Source organism: Hyperolius riggenbachi, chromosome 2, assembly GCF_040937935.1.
Source record: "Hyperolius riggenbachi isolate aHypRig1 chromosome 2, aHypRig1.pri, whole genome shotgun sequence".
Taxonomy (NCBI): Eukaryota; Metazoa; Chordata; class Amphibia; order Anura; family Hyperoliidae; genus Hyperolius; species Hyperolius riggenbachi.
This window is the reverse complement of record NC_090647.1, coordinates 85,197,082-85,213,971: the sequence shown is the minus strand read 5'-3', so window position 1 is coordinate 85,213,971 and position 16,890 is coordinate 85,197,082. Positions and strand designations below refer to the sequence as shown.

The window sequence follows — 16,890 nt, the reverse complement described above, 5'->3', positions numbered from 1 at the left end:
TCATTGTCTCTGGTCATTGTTCTATTTCACTTATCTGTGTGGACTGATTTAAAGTAGTATTAATATTTTGATATTACAATACAGGTCTATTTTTGATGTCTGTGGCAAGAGATTCAAAAAACTTTAGAACACCACCAATTATTTAATTTAAAGGGAACCTGAGGTGGACCTAAGGTGGGTAAAAAAAATACATACTTACCTAAGAAAAGGAAAGCCTCAGGATCCTGTAGAGGCTTCATGTGTCCTCACCGCTACTGGCCAGGATCCCCTGGAACATTTGGGCCACGCTCCTCTTCAGATGGCCACGCTCCTCTTCTGGCATGAGTGCATCTGAAGAGGAGCGTGGCCCTGATCTTCTTGTCATCAAGCCCTTGACGATTTTCTTTGGGGAGTGGGTATGTTTGCACTCGGCAACCGAGGACCGGAGGATGGCACAGGAAACCTCTATAGGATCCTGAGGCTTGCCTCTTCTTAGGTAAATATGTCTTTTTCAACTGGAGGTTTGCCTCGGGGGACACTTTAAAACTAAAATTTCATTTACTGTAAGTTTTAAGCTGGCCGTACAAGATATGATTGGTGTACTACAAGCATCCTACTGCTATAACTTGTTTGCCCATCTTCTGCTTAGTTCTGCTCGATGCATGGCTGAGCTCATTACTAATGAATATTTTTGGGAGGATGGATTAGACTGCGGAGCGATTATGTCATTTACTCATAGCATATTATTTTCTTAACCCTACTTATTTTTATTATAGTTCCCTGTTTTATGCAATGCATTTCTGAGCAGAAAGTGTGAATTTGTAATGTCACAAATTCAAAAAAGGAAATCGTACTATAATTTACTGTTTGTTGCTTATTTACTTCTGTAGGAATCTGACTCCTTGAATCTCAGTACTGACTTGAACTGCTCACAAATATCCAACTATACTTATAAAGCTGCCAAGCTGGTGGAAGTCAATATATTTGAGTCAGTGCGACTGTCAGTACAACACAATGTAACCAAGGAGGAGGAGTTATTATTTGTCTGGCGGCAAGAGCGCAAAAATCACTCTCGTGTTGTACATTCCTCAAAGACCAGGTAAGAACTTTATGCCACTGGCTTAAAGTGTACCCAAACTCTCACAGCGCCGCAGGCGGGTGCTGGCCTCGCCCACCCATAGACACGAGGCTGTCAGCACAACAGCCAAATTTGTTTTTGAATAGACTGGTCTGATAGATGGCTTTCATTCTGAATACCTCGGTAAAGGTAGACACTTATGAATTGTTATAGATCTTTGAAATAAATCACCTGTAATATTTCTCCTTACAGCGAGACCATTACTGTAGATTTGGGACGAGTGACGGAGAAGCAAGCTGGAAGATATAAACTACTGATAGCTCATGAAAATATCACTTACTCCATTCACTTTGAAATCTTAGTAAGAAGTGAGTTTGGTCTTATCTCTTGTAGATTTGTGTCCATGTCCTCTATATTAACATTTTTCCAAAGGTCAACCCATCAGCTTCCAATTTGTGATGAATATAATGGCAGCTGCGGCGAGTGGCATCGCCGGCGCAGCTGCCTCCATGTCTCCGCTCGTTCCTCCGGCGGAGGTGGTCTGGGGGACGACGGCTGCGGCGAATGGTTCCGCCGCCGCAGCTGCCCTCGTGCCCCTGCCCTTCTTCTCAGCGTGTAGGACGCAGAGGACGGGGCTTTTTCCTTCTCACAGGGTCACTGTCTTGCGCGGGCGCGTGCACAGACAGGACCTTTATTCCAGGAAGAGAGGCGTCAGCTGACCTGCTGGTCGGCTGACGTCAGAGGAGTCCCAAGGCACCCAGGATTGGCTGATCCAGGAGGGGCTTGCCAGTGGGGTCTCCTCTGCTTCTTAAGCCTTTGGGCTTCATTCTGCAGGTGTCTGTTGTCGTGAATACTTGCGTGTTAGCGCTCAGGCCTTAGACTAGATCCCAGGTGTTGATGCTAAGGATTTCACACCTAGTCTAGGATATTGCTACCTTGCTATTGTTATTTGTTAGACTAGTTCCCGGGTGTTGATGCCAAGGACTTCACACCTAGACTAGGATATTGCTTATTGTATTGATCTCCTGTGTATGACTCTTAGCTATTACTCTGACTCTGATCCGGCTTTCTGATCCTGTATTTTTGCCTATCTGCCTACCTGTTGCTGAACCTCTGCCTGATTACCGATTACTCTCTTGTCTCACGATTCTGTACCGATACGTACCTTCCTGTTGCTGAACCTCTGCCTGATTACCGATTACTCTCTTGTTTTACGATCTTGTACCGATACTTACCTCTCTGTTGCCGAACCTTGCCTGCCTGACCATTCTACTCACCAGTGGGTCCTCGCCACTGGTGAGGTGTTAGCTACGCCAGCTCCTCTGGTGAAGCAGTTTCACTAGGCTGCAGTACAGTCTGACTCACCCACTCCTTGGGTGATCACTTGGCTGCAGTACTTCCTGAATCACCCGCTCCACGGGAGATTCAGTCTCCCCGATATTGTTTTCTCCAGCTTCCTGGAGCTTGTACTCTAGTGCACGCTCAGTGTACTGATCGTACCTCACCAGCCCCTCTGGTGAGGTCTCATTCAACTATTAAAGTTACGGTTGCACCAAATCACTACACACTCAGCTCTTTATCTGCTATACTAGTATTATTGGTGATTCTGCAGATCACCCATAATCAGGTATAGCGTCTGTATTATTGGTAATTCTGCAGATCACCATATAATCAGACATCTGAGCTATGACACAAGACCGTTACACAATTCTAGCTGAAATATGAACCAAGGCATAAGTCTCACTGCAAACAGTGACAAGATCACTCTTAAAGGAAACCTGAGCAGTGCCTAGAAATTAAAATCTACACTTACCGGGGGCTTCCTCCAGCTCACCTTAACCCCCGAGGTCCCTCTGCGTCCTCTGGGTCCTCTCAGTGGCGACGGCGGCTCCGTTAAGCTGGCAACTTCAGCTGAAGTCATGAGCTACTGCGCCTGCACGCCCCATTAGCGCACTCGACAATATCCTGCGCACATTGCCATAAGCCTCCTGCACAAGCGCGGTTCTCGAAAGACTGAACTGCGCATGGCGACAGACATGTGATAGTGTCAGGTGCGAGTACGAGCCGCACAGGTGCAATCGCCAGCTTAACGGAGCCACCGGCGAGACCACGGAGGGGACCCAGAGGATTCCGAGGGACCTCGCGGGCTAGCGAGGAAGCTCCGGGTAATTGCAGATTTTAATTTCTAGGAACTGCTCAGGGTCCTTTTTAAAGGGCACCGGTGGTGACAAGTCACATGATGAGCTAGACATCTGTATGAACAGTGCTGACCATGCAAAAAACTGGGCTGTGTCCCTTTTTTCTTTTTCTATCAGAAAGAGTTAAAGGTTAAGTATCCAAGTGGCAGTTTCTCTCAAGTTTGGACTGTAGTGTAACCCTGAAGCAAGATTCACACTTGTCTGTCAGTTTTTTGCATGCTTTTTATGCATGCATTTTTCTGCACACCTTGGGGTTGATCCACTAAGAAAAATAGCCGGAGTAACCTTCTGTTACTCGCGTTATTCAACCCTGCACACCTTAATGCTCGCTACTCGCGATATTGGCACTAGCGAGCGCTAGTAGCTTACACCCTCTATTAGCCAAAAGCGGGTACTCCGCTCATCCCGCCTTGTAGTCCCTTGGGTCAAGTAACTTTAAAGGAGGTGATGATCCCCGCACTTTGATTGGCCCAATAGGCTGCCTGTCAGGCCAATCAAAGTGCAAGGATCACTTCCTTTAAAGTTACTGCATAGCGAGCGCTCCTCTGACTAAAGTTAATAATGCACGCTATGCTGGCAATAGCGCGCGTAGCGTGCATTAAGGCGCTCAGGGTTAAATATTGCAAATAACAGGAGGTTACTTGCTCTATTTTCTTAGTGAATCGACCCCCATGTGTGTTTGTATTTGGGAAAATGCACACTTTTTACAGAAGCTAATGTAATTGGTAGGGTAAATGCACACGGTGCTGCATTCGAAAAAACGCACTTAAGTGTAATCTAGCCCATTGATTAACATGGGTTCTCAGTTTTCCTATGCAGAAAACGCACAGAAAAACAGACAAGTTTGAATGCTGCCTCACTGATGAGGAATTACAGCCATAAAGCTTTTTTCTGGCTAAGAACAGCTTTTGTGAGCAGGGGATAGATTAAAAAAGGTCAATAGTGCATATGTTTTAGCTTCTGGGACACTAAAAGACTGTGTCAGCATATGAAACAATACAACATTAAACAAAAAAAGTAATTTATAGGAGTAGGTGGATAGGTACAATTGTATATCTCATAATTTTATTTTCACCTCGGCTTTCCTTGCCATGGTTGCACATAGGTACTATTGATGACAAGGCTACTTGCATTGAGCCTTCTGCCAGTTTTGAAAATTCTTTCTGCAAATTTTAATAATATTGAATTGCAAAGTAGACTTGTGCAACATCAATCTATGCCAGCCTTTCTCAACCTTTTTTGACCCGAGGAACCCTTCGGAAAATTTTCAAATCTCGGGGAACCCCTGACGCGCGCGCATATATATATATATAAAATTTACCCTATATTAAAATTTAACCCATTTCCCCTCTATAGTATGGCACCTGTGCCCTCTTTATTTAGCGTTTCCTGCTATGTCCCCCTTAACAGGTATGGCCCCTTTTGTCCCACTTGTTAGAAATTATGGCTCCCATGTGCCCTTATTAACAAGTGTGGCTGCTATGTCCCCCCAGTTTGTTTGGCTGCTATGTCCCACTTTTCTGTGGCTGCTTTGTCCCCCCTCTCTGTGGCTGCTTTGTCTGTTTGTGTGCTGCTTTGCCCCCCATTTCTGTGCCTGCTTTGTCCCCCCTTTCTGCGGCTACTTTGTCTGTTTGTGTGCTGATCTCCCCCCTTTATGTGGCTGCTTTATGCATTTGTTCGCTGCTGTCTCCCCTTTCTATGGCTGCTTTGCCCGTTTGTGTGCTGCTTTCTGCCCCCTTTATCTGGCTGCTGTCATTGGTGTCAGGGAGTGCAGGGAAAAAAAACCCCATACTTACCATCTGACGTCCTTTCCTCCTTCATTGAAGCTGGGGTCCTGTTACAACTCCCGCGCGTGCCGGAACTATAGAGGTGGCTGCAGGTGATGCGGCTGCTTTATAGATCCATCTGCCGCATCACTCGCAGTAGCATGAAGGAATCCTTCTGCTCTGCTGCTGCAAACCTATGGAGAATTGGGACTATAATGCCCTGCGGAAGTGTCAAATTGACACGGAACCCCTTGAGGGTTCTCGCGGAACCCCGGTTGAGAATGTCTGATCTATGCTAATGATAATCTTATTATAAAAGATGTATTTCCCTTTATATTTAGGCATTTAATTGTCTTTGTATTACCAATACAGATAGGATGCTTATGTTACATTTAAAATTGGTTTAAAATTAAATATAGTTTTTGCACATTGTTTTAGTTTCTCCGCGGAAGCCATATTTCACGGCTGAAAAGGATAAGAGGGCGAATAAAGTGAAGTGTATATCAGAAGGGTTCCCGCCTCCCATCATTCGTTGGCTATCATGCCACCCAGATCGAGGCAGGTAAGGGATGTATAGATTTATCCTTACGAGCAATAGCCTTAGCTCTATAGCTACAAATACACCTGAGGCCCATTTCACACTGGTGCGTTTTCATTGCATTGCGTTACCAATTTTTAACGCAGGGTGGTGCTAAAGCAATGAAAGTCTATGGGACATTTTATATCGGATGTGGTGCAATGCGCCGGAAGCATCTGATATGATGCTATGTCAATAGCGCGTTATGGGACAGTATCTGGTAACGCATGTTCACCGAAAGTCATGTAAATCAATGGGTGCCGCAGATATTTTAAACTATTCGGTATTAGCATTGCGGTGTGCATGTGCAGACACCAATTTAATCTGCGATGGAAAAATTGCCTGCAATACGTATTTCCACCACAGGAAGTGAGCAGTAGAGAGCTTCACTTATGATGTGTTTTGCTGCCAAGAATCACATTAACGCTCATTAAAGTGTAACTGTCGGGCATAAAATCAAATATCAATTCTTTATTTTTATCTGGTAAACAAATAATAAGGATGCTAATCAGGCAAACCAAAAGTTGAAATCTCTATTACTTTTCTTGTTTATAAATGATCATTCCCCAGTTTCCCTGACTCTTATTTGGTACGTTGACGCACAAAGGAAGTTGCACGGCATGCTGGCTTGTCTTTTTTTTGCTTCTTTATTTCCCCTCAGACTTAAAGGGAAGGTCCAAGCAAAAAAAAAAAAATGAGTTTCACTTACCTGGGGCTTCTACCAGCCCCATGTAGCCATCCTGTGCCCTCGTAGTCACTCACTGCTGCTCCAGTCCCCCGCTGGCAGCTTTCTGACCTCGGAGGTCAGGGCTGCATTGCATACATTTTTACGCATTCCAGCTAGTGCAGGAACAAAAATGTATGCGTTGCACCACTAACGCGTAAAAATGTATATGTTAATGTTCCTGCACTAGCGGGAATGCGTAAAAATGTACGCAATGCGGCCCTGACCTCCGAGGTCAGAAAGTTGCCAGCGGGGGACTGGAGCAGCAGTGAGTGACTACGAGGGCACAGGATGGCTACATGGGGCTGGTAGAAGCCCCAGGTAAGTGAAACTCATTTTTTTTTTTTGCTTGGACCTTCCCTTTAACTAATGTACAGAAGCAAAAAAGGGCAACCCAGCATGCCCCGCAACTTCCTTTTTGCGGCAACGTACCAAATGAGAGTCAGGTAAACTGGGGAATGATCATTTAAAAACAAGAAAAGTAATAGAGATTTTAACTTTTGGATTGCCTGGTTAGCATCCTCATTACTTGTTTACCAGATAAAAATAAAGAATTGATTTTTAATTTTATGCCCGACAGTTACACTTTAACACTACGAAGCTTAATTTTCGCGGAGCAATGCGATCATCTAACTGCACCTCGATGAAAACGCTGGTTGCCAGTGTGAAACCAGACTCAAGTGAGAGGGATATGGCGGCTGACATATTTATTTCCTTCAAATTGCCTGTCTGTCCTCCTGATCCTCTGCCTCTAATACTTTCAGCTATAGACCCTGAACAAGCATGCAGATCTGATGTTTCTGACTGAAGTCAGGCTTAATTAGCCGCATGCTTGCTTCAGATGTCAGACATCACTGATGCATGGCAGATCAGCAGGACGCCAGGCAAATGATATTGTTTAAGGGAAATACATATGACAGCCTCCATGTCTCTCCCTTCAGGTGTACTGTGTAAAATGATTATTTGCCTATGTAACAATTGCTAAGACAATAGACTTAGCACAGGTCAAGGGCGTTGATTTCTTACTCACCTCAGCGACAGCGTCTTCTTGCCACTCCCTCTCGCACCACACCATCGGTCCTCCATTCTCCTCCATACAAAAGAACTCATCGCTAAACTGAAGGCTAGCAGCATTTCTGTGCAGCTCTTGGCCCCGAATTGTCTCCTGATGGATCCTGATCTCAGCGGGCGATAGAATTTGAAAGTGTGTATGCATCTTTATTCTGACAGGAAAACTGTAATGAAAGCAATAGGGAGTATGCCATTTTATTCCCTTGCACACCTGCTATAATTTAGTAGGGTCACACCTGGAATAAACATACAGCCATTGGACTCAGATTTGAGTCAAGATTATTAGAATTTATTTTTGCCACTTATGTAAACCAGTCCCATCATCTATAAATTCAAACTGTGGCCATGGGATTTGAGCTCCAGTGCGCAAAGACTTGCTGCTGCCAATGTCAATACAGTACGACGATACCAATACAGTACAATAAAACTTCAAGTAAAGCCGAAGACACTGGCTGCAAAAAAGGTGACCAGATTCTTCAAGATAGATGAAGACTTCAACTAACCAGAAAATGGACTTTTTTTTTAAGGGGAGGACCATGCAGCACCATAAGTCCCCTCATTGTATAATCATCTCCCGAAGCTGTTATGTTTGGTATGATGGAAATTGTTGCATCTCTCTTGGAAGCACACTTGTGACTATGGGATGCACATATCAACTATGTCATCAAGCCATGCTCAACAGAGTAACCAAGCAGCTCAGGGTGACCCAAACCACTAGGAATGTATAGGGGGATAAAAGAGACCAAACAGCCCTCCTACTAATAAGCAATGCTTGGTGGAATTTGCCTTCTTAAAACAGAAGGAAATTTGCAATAATTCAGCCATGCTGAAACTGAAAGCTGTATCGTCCTTGGAAGGTACAGGCACTAACAAGCATGCTAGATATTTTACCATAGTCCCGTTTTGTATCTCCACTTGTTGTAAAGTGCCATAAACTAGTGACAGAGGTCATTTAAGTGCCAATATCAAAAATTGTTTACAACCCCTTTAATTGAGCTTCTAACTTGTTGATGTGCCTTTACAAAACATCTAAACAAGAGCGCACATTGAGTAAAACCTGTCTGAGCAGTCAGATTAATTCTAACTACTGCAGGTGTCAGCTACATAGCAAAACAGGAATTTAAAGTGCATTTTTGGTCTACCACCAATATGTACAGTATGCATATACACGTATTTTAAAACTTTTCGTATGCAATGATCCTTTAATTGAATGATTGTTTAATTGTTGATAATAAATCTATTTGGTTTGAACAACAAGCTGGACAGTATTTAGCACCGTCACTTTGGGAAAACTCTGTACACAGCCGTCTCAGCCATTAGGCAGCTATAAATTTTTGCCTAGGGCGACAGGAGGAGGGAAGAGCGCTGTTGCACTGAGTAGTGAGATAAGAAATGCCTCACAGCTCACTCAGGGGTCAGATTACAACAGCAGCTGAAAGCAGCGCCTGACTCCACTCATAGCTGATTAATTCAGTTCCTTCAGCTCAATGATTCAAAGAACCACAGTAATGAATGAGTCAGTGAGAGAAGGCACTGGTCCCAGCTCACTCAGTTCCAGCTCACTCAGTCAGGGATCCATTGGAGTACAGCTCCATCTTCTGAGTCCTGACTGATTAAGTCAGTTCCTCTCTCTCTCTCTGCTACTGGTAACTCCGTGGATTTAGAGAGACTTAGTGTAGCAGCCAGACATGGACTGCCCCCCAGGTCGCCTTTCATTCAGTGATTTAGGGCTGGTCCAGTGCCTGGTGTATTCAGGTTTGTTGTTGTAAGGCAATGTCAAACACTAGGCTAGCAGATAAAAGTGCAATTAGAGGGCAGGCAAGCTGGTAAATATACACAAAATAATGCAGAGCTTGCCTGGAGGGTCTGTGGGAAAACATCTGTCTGGTCTCTCACCATTGTTAAAATGACTGCCTGTGCAGATAAGTTGTTAAACAAGTGGAAAAATGTTGACAGTCCCTACACTCCAGGAGGGCTGCTTTCTGACTTGTGTGAGAGACTGCCAGGGACAGTAATCCTATTACAGGTAAGTAGTCTCTGTGTAATGTAGGACTGCAATACAGATAAGCTCTCTGCTCCATCTCAGGCTATTCTAAGTTTCTCCACTCCGCCTCTCTCTGGGCTACTGCACGACAAAATCGCAATAGCAATCGCTAGCAGTTTGCGAATGCGACTTTGTGAAGCGATTTTTGAAAGAATCGCTCCAAAAAATTAGAAAAAATCCCAACGCTGCTGTGGGAACACCGTCATAGGGTAACAATAGCCCAGCGCTTTTCAAATCACTGTCGATTTGAAAAGCGCTCAGAAGCACTCTTGGTGTGCACCAGCCTCCTTCATTCACCTTTGTTTCCCTCTTTCCCTAGTGCTGGCTGGCTGTGTCTTCTTGTCATACAGAAAAGCTAAATAAAAGTGCAATCCTGGTGAGGCAAACATCTTCTTCCCTCTCTTTCAGCTTTTCTCTCCTCATTATTTCTCTGCATAAGGGCTCAGACACACTATAAGGTAGCGAAAGCAGGGATTAGTAGAGATGGTGGTGAAGGGGAGGACATAGGTAGGTGTGTGTGTGTGTGTGTGTGTGTATAGTGTAGTGTGCAGTGTGCGTGTGTATAGTGTGTGTGTACTGTGCGTGTGTGTATAGTGTGTATATAGTGTGTACTGTGTGTGTACGTGTGTATAGTGCTGCTTAATATGTTGGCGCTTTATAAATACAATAAATAAATAAATAAATAATAAATAGTGTGAGTGTGTGTATGTATAGTGTGTGTGTGTGTGTTTGTATAGTGTGTGTGCGCGTGTGTATAGTGTGTGTGTGTGTGTGTGTGTGTGTGTGTTGTGTGTGGTGTGTGTATAGTGTGTGTGTGTGTATGTACTATGTGTGGTGTGTGTGAGGGCATGCCGCAATAAGTATATTTTATGGTGAAACGCTCTGCTGCATTACAACTATTTTCTGGTGAACCCATGCCGCAATAAGTGTATTTTCTGATTTTCTGGCGAAACGCTGCTGCATTATGATTATTTTTAGGGGTTTTGGGGGTGGGGGGAACGGGGCTGGGGGGCAATCACGGGGGGGGGGGGGGGGGGGCGGCCACAGGATTTCTCGCCTGGAGTGACAATATGGCTAGAGGCACCCCTGACTCTGTGACACAGACAGGGGCGGACTTACAACTCAGGGGGCCCCCCGGGCCATAGGAGATTATGGGGCCTCGTACACCCACAAGCCACACCCACCCATCCTCAAGCCCCCCACACACAGCCCCACCCATATAGCCTACACTTGTTACAAACCTTAAACACATCAAATGCAACAATCACTTCCTCCGACACATTAAATACAAGAACTGTTAGCTCCCAAACATGAAATCCTTTGGGTTGTTTGGGTGCTGGGTAGGAGGGAGGGTGGTTTGAGTGCTGGGTGGGTGGTTTGGGTGCTGGGAGGGTGGTTTGGGTGCTGGGAGGGTGGTTTGGGTGCTGGGTGGGTGGGAGGTTGGTCTGGCTGCTGGTAGAGTGGTTTGGGTGCTGGAAGGGTGGTTTGGGTGCTGGGAGATTGGTTTGGGTGCTGGGAGGGTGGTTTGAGTGCTAGAAGGTTGGTTTGGGTGCTGGAAGGGTGGTTTGGGTGCTAGAAAGGTGGGTTGAGTGCTGGCTGTGGTGCCGGTGGTGCCCTCTTCCGCCCTGCAGAGATGCGAGCTGACTATTTGGCTTGTTACAGATACTTACGTGCTCCAGGGCAAGCTCCAGCAAGCAGCTGCAGTGCGGCACTGACTGCTCTCTGTTTGCCGCTGGCGTCCTATGACGGCCGGCGGCGCCTCCTATGACGTAATAGGAGGTGCCGCCAAAACCATGGGGACAGGATGCCAGAGGCAGAGAGAGCAGTGAGACGGGCGGTGCTGAAACCTGGAGCACGTCAGTACTTAAAGTATCTGTGCCAACTAGCTCCGCTCGCAACTCTGCAGGGTGGTTGGGGAGCCCTGGCAGCACCACAGTCATCACCAAATCCAAGCAGCACGGCACCCAAAAATCCGGATTGGAGGGGCGCCAGGGGCAGGCCCCTTACTGACCTCAGTCCATGCCGGAGTGCCCAAATGCCCCTGGACACAAATGGAATGAGTAAGCTGCAAATATACTGTATAATGTTGTAAGGATTTTGCTTTTTTTGCCACTTCAGACAAAGCCTTTAAAGGCTTTCCTCTCCTTCTTACTTAACATGGTTTTGCCTTTTCATAAATACAGGTGTGAGGACAGTAAGGACAACAAGGCAGAAGCACCATCTGACTCCAAGACGGACGACTATGGAATTATTAGAGTTCAGAAAAGCATCAATGGGAATTATCTCCTAGGAAGCAATGATACTTGCTGTGCTGAAAATGCGCTTGGACGAGAGTGTTCCCACCTGTATACCGTAGGTAATGCTCATTGGGTAGACATACACAACCATCCTCAATTCTGACCCTGTCATGTATTTTTCAAAGCAAAACAAAAAAGGTAGTCACTCAGACAGGCTAATAACCATCATATGCTAAAAAAATGCCCTAGACTACAAAGAACATTTGACTATGGTAGAGATTAGATTGTGAGCTCCTCTGAGGGAGAGTTAGAAACAAGACTACCTTGTAAAATGTTACGGAAGATGTTGGCCCTATGTAAATACTAAATAATAATAAGAGGATGAGCTGCTCACAAGGCTGGGAAAATACACAGAGCAAAATGTAAAGAGACCTAGGCTCAAAACTTGCAGTTAACCAGTGACTTATGTGCTGCTGTGCGCATTTTGGCAGCACGTATAGTGCACGACATGCAAGAACGGCAGAAGTGCATAGACAGCACCAGAGCCGGGACAAGGTCCTCCAGTACCCAAGGCTGAGACACCAAAGTGCGCCCCTCCATCCCTGCCACCCCAGCCGTCACACACTGATTGCTATTAGACTAAGAGAGCCACAGGGCCCACAACCTCCCCAACACCTTAATATCTAGTTATCTGGCTTGCAGTCACTGCCATGTATCCCCTTTTCTTATTTCTTTCTGCTTCAAACACAATTAGGAATGACAGCTGAATGAATTTTGCGCCCCCTCCTACACTGCGCCCTGAGGCTGGAGCCTCTCCAGCCTATGCCTCGGCCCGGCCCTGGACAGCACTTCTGTCGTTCCCATCATATGCAATGTACAGCAGTGATATGCGCTATCGCACTGCTGCATGCATTTTTCAGGAAACGCAGCGCTGACCAATTCACTGTAGTGAATGGGACCAGCAGCGCAGCACATACGATCAAATATGGCATGCGATCATACGTGTTGCGTTACGATCGCATGGCCATCTGCGCTAAATGATGTGAACAAGCCCTAAATGATTGTACATAAGTGCAACTATTCCGCCCAACCATCATCTAAACTCGGACTGTTGGACAACTGTTGGACGTGTGTACGTGTGGCAAATGACTAGACAAGCAACTGATAACAGGCAGTCTGCCCGATCCTTGGGCTAACCACCCCCCCCCCCTTCCCGGGCCAACCTTAACTAACCCCATGGCTAACCTTAACCCCCTGCTGAGTGCGAAACAGCTGTAGACGTCTTTCACATGCTTGTTACCCTCTCTCCTGGCTGACTATTGCTCTGGTCTTATGCATTGCCTTTTAATGGAATTACAATAAACGCCTGTTTTTACTGGATGTGCCTAGCCGCTTTGTGCCTTCACACTATCCTCACCTGCTGGAACTTGTTTTGGCTTGGAGCACTCCGGAGTGTTGTTGAGCCCTGAGTCTTGTGCACCTCCCCCTCTACCTACTGATTACTAACCTTAACCCCCCCTTCCCTACTGCCAATCCACGTAAAAAACCCACAAATTTTCCTATATCAGACGTGTGTACTCATGGATGTGCTCATTGTATCTATAGGAAGCGGAGGTAGCAAGACATTTTAATGCCCGCATTCGGCAAAAGTTTGTGTGCCGCCATAGGCACCCATACCAATAACGGCAATGAGAGCCATGGGTGCCCAAATTTACCTTCATTGCGGTTATCTCTTTGGGTGCTTATGGGCGCCACGTCAAAACTTCCGCCAAACACAGGTGCCCAAATACCCTAAACTGCCAAAGCTTTTTTATTGGAGACATAGCATTGTCAGATAAAAAAGCTTTCTTGGTGAGATTGTTGTTAATGTATGCCAGAAGAACGGTGGCTCTTTATTGGAAAAAAAAATGCTCCACCGACAGTGGCTAATTTTAAACAGCGGGTCAATCAGGGCCGGATTTCTGGTAAGGCCACATAGGCCATGGCCTAGGGCACGAGAAATGTAGGGGCGGCTCAGTGAGGGACAGTAAAGCTGTTCCATGCAGCCATCCCTATCTACAAGGACAGCTTTAACCTTTGAACTCTCTGTCCTGTGTACTTGTGTCATCCCTGAAAGACCTGTAAGCTCTATCCTGCAGGTACACGTCAGCCTAACTCACATGGTGGCACAATGGGTCCATCATTAATGAGATGAAAAACATAACGTAAAAGTTCTTAAGGAAAATATAACATAATTTATACGCGTATTACTGAAATAGTTATTGTCTGTGATATCTAATGATGTAAGTAGAATTTTCATTGGGGCACACGGAGATAACAACCATACAGACGGTATAATTGGCCTTGGGTGGTAAAAAGTACAAATCCAGCCCTGGGGTCAATGCCGACCTTCCTACTTATAAGTGTATATATGAAAACGGGCTCACCTAAGAAATTTTACAAAGTTTAGAAGTGTTAGTCATCATTGCATAAAATTGACATTTTAAGGTTTTGCGTTACTAATTCTATGTTTCCCATGTATGCCCTAAGTCGATGTAATGATTCTTGTAATCTGTTGGGGGGGGACCAAGCGGTCTGCCGGAGAACAGCAAACTTTTTTGTTCTTGTATATTGTACTGCTTGCTACAGGCCCGTTTCTGGACATTTTGGCACCCAAGGCAAGGCAGCTGTTGCTTGCCCCCTACCCCCTAAACTTGTGAATGGGAAGTCTGCAGCTTACAGTAATTGGCTTAGCAGACAGCAATGACAAATTAATAGGTTAGATACAAAATACTCTTTCTCAAAACAAGTCTATAAAGGACATATGCATTATTTTTGGGCTCGATACACCTCACTAGCTCAAACTCACTCAAAACTCAATCAACCAACTAACAACTAGAGATGACCCGAACATCAAATTTTCGGTACTTGCCACAAAGGTTTGCGAACAAGCAAACCGCCATAGTCTTCAATGGACAGGCAAACTCTAAAACCTACAGGGACTATTTCTGGCCACAAAAGTGATGGAAAAGTTGTTTCAAGGAGCCTAACTCCTGGACTGTAGTATGCCAGAGGGGGATCCATGGCAAAAGTCCCACCACAAATTACCTAGTTGACGCAAAGTCGTGTTTTAATCTCTAAAGGGCAGAAATCACATTACACTCCTACATTTGTGGAATAAAGTGCTACTTTAAAACATGTGTACATGTCCATCAGGTAGTGTAAGGGTTAGGCCTGCTTCACACTGATAGACCAAACGCCGTATTTACCGCACCGCAAACAGCTTTAGATTATGAAGTGTGCCCAGTAATGCGGCATATAAATCCCCAGCTCCGTAGAGCCTATCCTTGCAACCAGGTCATGCAGATACTCATTGATGGCTCGTTCTTGTTCAAACATCATGAGCATGGAATTGCAGTGAGTCTGGCTGTTGCAAATTAAGCGCCTTTACTGGCGTGTTGTTTTGAATCTCAGCAAGGCACTCGTGTCCTTGTATTAACGTCTGCAGCAGAGGCCAGAACGTTGCTGTCATGGCTGCTGGCATACACATTTTACCAAAGAAAAGTATTCTTTCAAAAAAATAAGAAGAATTGTTGCAGCTGAGGTGACACAGACAAAGGATGCAGTCACTTAGCTCTGCACATGATGGTTCAGGTTTACATATAAATGTAATGTGAGAAAAAAAATATATATTTTTGCAGCCACTGTAGCAGAAGCCAGACAATGTGATGATGGCTTATACATTTTACCAAAATACCGTATTTTCTGCCATATAAGACGCACTTTTCCCCCCCTAAAAATGGGAAGAAAAGGTCCCTGCATCTTATACGGCAAATGCAGGGAATCCCCAACATACCATCACCCGCCGATACGAACCGACGCCACGTCGGGGATTCCCTGCATTACCTTCCTGTGTGGTCTGCTCCCCAAGTACTGTAATTTGTGTATCGGCACATATACTATATAACATTTTGCCGCCTGTATGTGCCCCTGGCTCCCCGTGTGGTCCGCCTACTGTCGCTCTTCTCCCTGCTCTTATGTGTTTATGTAGTATACTTGCCGAAACACAAATTACAGATCTTGGGGAGCAGACCACACAGGGAGCTGGGGACACCCAAGGACACAAAGAGGGCAATTGAGGACAACACTGGGGACACATGGGGGTCACCTAAGGACACATGGGGGACACCTGAGGACACATAGTGGCCACATAGGGTTCAACTAATGACACATGGGGGACATCTAAGGACACATGATAAACACCTAAGGACACACGGGGACCACCTCAGGACACATGGGGACCACACTGAGGCCACATGGGGTTCACCTAAGGACACATGGGGAACACCTAAGGACACCTAATGGACACTTAAGGACACATGGAGACCACCTTGAGGACACATGGGGGACACTGGAGGACATTAATTGGGGGAGAACATTTACAAGACGCTCCTGGAATATAGACACACAGGGTTTAGCATATTTTTTCTTCCTTGGTTTTTGCCCACAAACCCTCTTTGGATGCTCAGGATGCTGATCTAACAAAGCCTGTGTACCAGTACCAGCCCCGAGAAGGGCTCTTTGGGCACTCAGGACGCTGTACAAACAGCAAGAAACTCAGTGGAGATGCAGAACAGAGGCCTAACTACGCTTTCTCTATCTGCAAATAGCTCTCTCTCTGCTCTCACTCACAGCACAGCTACAGGCAGACTGTAAAATGGCTGACGTGCTGGAATTTTTGTGGGGTTGGGGGGTGTGTGGTCTGGGAGGGAGTGCTAGCAGATTGGCTGCCATGTATCTGCTGACTTTGGGGTGAGGGGTCAGAGTTTGGCTCCATGATGATGTATAGGGGGCGGGTCGAACACGCCTCCTATTTTAAATGCACTATATTCTGCGCTCATCTAAGGTAGCATTGGTTTGAGTTTAAGGTACTAGTGACTGCACAAGTTAACCCAGAAGGGTCAAGCACTGTTTGCTGGTTCCAGGAGGGCCAGCCATTGGATCTGGTGAGCGGCTCATATTCTATATGGTGGAGGATCACTATCACCGATCTGCATGTGTGTGCACAAGAGGTGATTTATAAACATAACAGTATTACGCTATGTGGAGATTCTTTCTATATGCTTTCTTTCTATATGAGGACTGAAGGCTGCAGAGTATTGGTGTGCAGGGGGAACCAGGAAGGACCCCAAACAAGCGTTTTTGCTGATCTGTGAATATGGTCAGCCAAGTTTTCT

General features: G+C 45.7%; 1 protein-coding gene across 2 annotated transcripts in view; it reads left to right on the top strand.

The window, feature by feature from the left end:
* Window positions 1–16,890, top strand: part of FLT3 (fms related receptor tyrosine kinase 3) — a 175,854-nt gene that overhangs the window by 64,312 nt on the left and 94,652 nt on the right. The window contains exons 3-6 of one of the 2 annotated variants that reach the window (XM_068267000.1): window positions 870–1,078; window positions 1,310–1,425; window positions 5,460–5,583; window positions 11,621–11,793. In XM_068267000.1, the coding sequence (XP_068123101.1) occupies window positions 870–1,078; window positions 1,310–1,425; window positions 5,460–5,583; window positions 11,621–11,793 (622 nt within the window). Of the gene's footprint in view, window positions 1–869; window positions 1,079–1,309; window positions 1,426–5,459; window positions 5,584–11,620; window positions 11,794–16,890 lie in introns of those variants that run through there. The other variant, XM_068267001.1, reaches the window with a different exon arrangement.